We start from the raw sequence: 4,452 nt of genomic DNA on the forward strand, positions 1-4,452 counted from the left end.
GAAATAAAATGAACTTTTTTGATTTTAGCAAATGGCTGCAATGAAACGGAGTGAAAAATTTAAAGGGGTCCGAATACTTTCCGTACCCACCACACACACACACATATATATATACATATATATACACACACGATTAAAATAACTAATGTAATAGATATATACACATGAACTCATCAGAGACAAACTGTTTAGATTGTAAAACCCTCTTGAGGTAAATATATAATGATCTCACCACCACCCTGAAATATATACATACACCCTGAAGCATCCACATCCTTCTGACCCGTCAGTGTGAGAGAATTTATTCGATGTTAATTAATTGAGACGACAGGAAATGCAAGAAGACACTTTATTTTCAACACAACTTACATTCTGAAGGAAAAACATGACGATACAAAAGAGACTATTATAAAAAACTAAACAAACAGCTGATTTGACACTATTTATTTACATCAGGTTCCAGCTGAGAGTCTCTGATTGGTCGAAGTCGTCACGTGACCTGAAGAATCATCGAGTGACGAGTCTCCGTTTGGTCGTCTGCTCCACCAGTTTGTGATAATTGTCCAGTTTGTCTCGAACTTTATTATAAATCTGAAAACAGATCCACACATTCATCACACTGAAGATCACAAACAAGACGTCAACAAGAAGTGATGACTCACGCTGCTGTTGGTCTGCGTCTCGTTCAGCGTCTGCAGCAGCTGATCGATGGACGTGTACGGCAGCCAGACGGAGGACGACGTCGCCGACAGAGGTCTCTGAAACATTCAGACAGTTCAGTGATTCTGTTCAATGTTTAAAGATTCATAACTTACTACTTAAAGTATTTTACCTCGATTCCAAAGTACTGGTGTCCTCTCCCCAGCAGAGCGTCTACGTACTCCAACACCAGCTCAGCTGCAGCCTCCAGGAGATCAAAGTTAAGGTAGAGACGCAGCAGAGACGCAGCGTCCACTTTCTGTAAGAAACACAGCTGCATCGTGGGAAAATAACCACTAAGAAACACAGCTGCATCGTGGGAAAATAACCACTAAGAAACACAGCTGCATTGTGGGAAAATAACCACTAAGAAACACAGCTGCATTGTCGGGAAAGTAAAGCATCCCTATTGGCTGAAGTCTCACCTTGTAGGACTTGATGAGCCAATCAGGCAGTGGGACACCGTGTGACAGCAGCTTGTTGATGACACAGCGGTGATGCTGTCCGTTAGCAGAAGGATACCTGTCCAGGTAAGAGGACAGCAGCTGCCACGCCTCGTCTGTAGCACTACCACAGAAGAAGAAACAAAGAATATGTATTTTAAACTGTAATAAATGAACGAAGCTCTTTATTTGTGATATTTGAACAATAACAGAAGTGAAACCTGGACTCTTTGGTGTTGACGACAGAGGACAGCTGATTAGCAGCCAACCAGCTCCAGGCTTCGTTCTGAGACTCCTCCCCCCCAAACTGAAGCTTAATGCACCTGAACACAAACAAAAAAACACATTTATTCATGTTTCACTTTATTCAATCTTTTAAGGTTCCTTTTTTATGCACATTTTAAAGCTGCATTCTCTCTAGTGTCCACCAGGGGGCGGCGACTCTGGTTGTATAGAAGTCTATGAGAAAATGACTACTTCTCTCTTGATTTATTACCTCAGTAAACATGAGTTTATGGTCTCCATGCTGTATTGAAGAAGACTTGAAACTAGAGATTATGTTCATTTAGTAACTTATGGTCCATTTAGAGTCAAACAGACCATAAAGCAGGGTATGCTTTAGGGCGGGGCTACACAGTGATTGACAGATCTCTAACAGACCATAAAGAAGGGTATGCTTTATCGTCTCTAACAGACCATAAAGCAGGGGATGCTTTAGGGCAGGGCTACACAGTGATTGACAGATCTCTAACAGACCATAAAGCAGGGTATGCTTTAGGGGCGGGGCTACACAGTGATTGACAGGTCTCTAATAGACCATAAAGCAGGGTATGCTTTAGGGGCGGGGCTACACAGTGATTGACAGGTCTCCAACAGACCATAAAGCAGGGGATGCTTTAGGGCGGGGCTACACAGTGATTGACAGGTCTCTAATAGACCATAAAGCAGGGTATGCTTTAGGGGCAATATCAACATTGTCTGTTAATTGCATGATAATCATGCACACAAGATATTCTCACTGATGTTTTCATTTTAAACATAAATGTGGAAACTGAGTGATGGCCTATTAGTGCCACTGCCATATACCGAATTATTAAAATAATGGACACATTCATGTTTAGAGATTCAAAAAAACTAACTTTTTATTTTATTTTATTTTTTTAAATTGTCTAATCAACCAAAGATTTTGCGGACCCCATGCAGGACCCCCTGTTGAAGACCTCTGCTTTAGGGCATAATAGACCATAAAACAAGAAAAAGTTTTTCCGCTGGACTGAGGTGAAGTTTGTGAATGTGAGACGCAAACAGATTTAATTATAAATGTAAAAGTCTAACGGATGAACACAAGAAACTATGAAACTGAAATGTCTCACCGCCTCGTTAATAAAGCTGAGTGATGTTTTTGAACACCCACTCACATTAAAATAAAACTCTTTGACCTAAAGGCTTGAAAACAGCTTCTTTCACCATTTAATCTGTTAATTCTTCTGCATCTTTGTTTAATGATCTTCTGCTCTCAAAAGGTCCAATTTGGAAATATTTTCTATTTTAAAAGTTTAAAAGAAACTTTAAATTCATGACCCAGTCGATGAATACAATTTGATAATGATTGATTTAAGTGGGAGTGACTTCATATTCCAAACTTAGCCTCAATCTCTTCAGCACATCCACTAATCGTCTTTAACTGTCATTTAGATGATGTAACAATGTGCCTAATGTAAACAAAGGATGATGTCATAATGAAGGACTGATCTAAAACACAGGATGATGTAATGAAGTAGAAACTCACTTGAAGGTCATACCCTCGAAGACTGAAGTGAGGTTCAGTTTGAAGGTTTGACAGACGGACAGAGCCGAGTCAAACAGTCCGGTTTGGACCAACAGGGCCACCATCTCTACTGCTGAGGCACTTCCTACAGACAGACAGGTAGACAGACAGACATGATGATGATATATATATTAGTGGTGGGCAACGATTACAATTTTTAAATCGCATGATTTTTTTAAAGATTAATCTTATTGTTTTGCAAATTCAATAATGAATTCAAAAGTAGTGTATTGTGCACTTTTATTTTAAAGTGCTGCTATATGAACAACAGGTCAATAACATTTGGTTTAAACACATCAGGTTGTTGTTAGCAGCAGTATTCCCTTTACACAGCAGCAGTTATAACACAGTTATAATGATTCTGATCATAGATATTCAGCCGGTGTTCACAACTTTATCTTCATGTGTGTAAGAGATGATATTTAAATATACTTCTTGAAAACTACAAAACTATCTACGTCATGTTTTTATGTTTGTTAAATTCTCAGTAGCGATAACTAAATGATGCTTATTATACATATTACACACAAAACACTTTAAAAACTCAAACAATAATTTAAATTAATCATTTCTTTTCTTGGTATGTTGGTCAGAAACATATGCAACGCTGATTACCGTAATATGTGTGGTATTTGTTATAAATGTACGTTGGTACATAGAGGGTGATAAGAAGCTGTACATGGAGGGACTTAGGACCCATGGGAGTGTAGGTGAAGGAAACAGGAAGAGACGCCACACAAACGGCTGTTCACCGCTCGCTGCCGGTTCTTGTTAAAAATGTCGCTTAATAAAAAAAAAAAAAAAACTGCGTTAACGCACGATAAAATAATTGTCGACGTTAATTAATTAATGCGTTATTATCGCGCTAACTTGCCCAGCACCAATTTATTTATATATATACAGTGGGTACGGAAAGTATTCAGACCCCTTTAAATTTTTCACTCTTTGTTTCATTGCAGCCATTTGCTGACACAAATTTAAATATTAGACAAAGATAACACAAGTAAACACAAAATGCAGTTTTTAAATGAAGGTTTTTATTATTTAAGGGGACAAAAAAATCCAAACCTACATGGCCCTGTGTCAAAAAGTGATTGCCTCCCCCCCCCCCCCCCCTGTTAAAACATAAATTAACTGGTTTATCACATCTTTGGAAAGCTGAGTTCAATTTCTCTAGCCACACCCAGGCCTGATTACTGCCACACCTGTTCTCAATCAAGAAATCACTTAAATAGGACCTGCCTGACAAAGTGAGGTAGACCAAAAGATCCTCAAAAGCTAGACATCATGCTGCGATCCAAAGAAATTCAGGAACAAATGAGAAACAAAGTAATTGAGATCTATCAGTCTGGAAAAGGTTACAAAGCCATTTCTAAAGCTTTGAGACTCCAGCGAACCACAGTGAGAGCCATTATCCACAAATGGCGAAAACATAGAACAGTGGTGAGCCTTCCCAGGAGTGGCCGGCCGACCAAAATTACC

At 39.0% G+C, this 4,452-nt stretch overlaps 1 protein-coding gene across 2 annotated transcripts; it reads right to left on the reverse strand.

Moving 5' to 3' along the window:
* Positions 1 to 335: 335 nt before the first annotated feature.
* Positions 336 to 3,096, reverse strand: LOC116379550 (nuclear pore complex protein Nup160-like). 2 transcript variants are annotated; one of them, XM_031841501.1, is made up of 6 exons: positions 2,932 to 3,096; positions 1,364 to 1,465; positions 1,125 to 1,266; positions 833 to 973; positions 663 to 758; positions 336 to 591 (listed from the first exon to the last, which is right to left on the reverse strand). In XM_031841501.1, the coding sequence occupies exons 1-6, from the start codon at positions 3,033 to 3,035 to the stop codon at positions 508 to 510; spliced, it is 669 nt and encodes a 222-aa protein (XP_031697361.1). In that variant the 5' UTR covers positions 3,036 to 3,096; the 3' UTR covers positions 336 to 507. The 2 variants fall into 2 exon arrangements, with proteins under 2 accessions (XP_031697361.1, XP_031697362.1); XM_031841502.1 differs by having other exon boundaries at positions 833 to 958; positions 2,932 to 3,094.
* Between the last annotated feature and the right edge of the window lie 1,356 nt (positions 3,097 to 4,452).

Source organism: Anarrhichthys ocellatus, unplaced genomic scaffold (assembly GCF_004355925.1).
Source record: "Anarrhichthys ocellatus isolate YVR2014 unplaced genomic scaffold, GSC_Weel_1.0 scaffold4558, whole genome shotgun sequence".
Taxonomy (NCBI): domain Eukaryota; kingdom Metazoa; phylum Chordata; class Actinopteri; order Perciformes; family Anarhichadidae; genus Anarrhichthys; species Anarrhichthys ocellatus.

What these genes read in the sequence shown, in the direction of transcription:
- LOC116379550 (XM_031841501.1), bottom strand. Translation starts at nt 3,035, where the DNA reads ATGGTGGCCCTGTTGGTCCAAACCGGACTGTTTGACTCGGCTCTGTCC. An exon ending in GTCAACACCAAAGAGTCCAG is followed by an intron (nt 1,267 to 1,363) that starts GTTTCACTTCTG and finishes CTTCTGTGGTAG; the next exon opens with TGCTACAGACGAGGCGTGGC. An exon ending in ACCAGTACTTTGGAATCGAG is followed by an intron (nt 759 to 832) that starts GTAAAATACTTT and finishes TGAATGTTTCAG; the next exon opens with AGACCTCTGTCGGCGACGTC.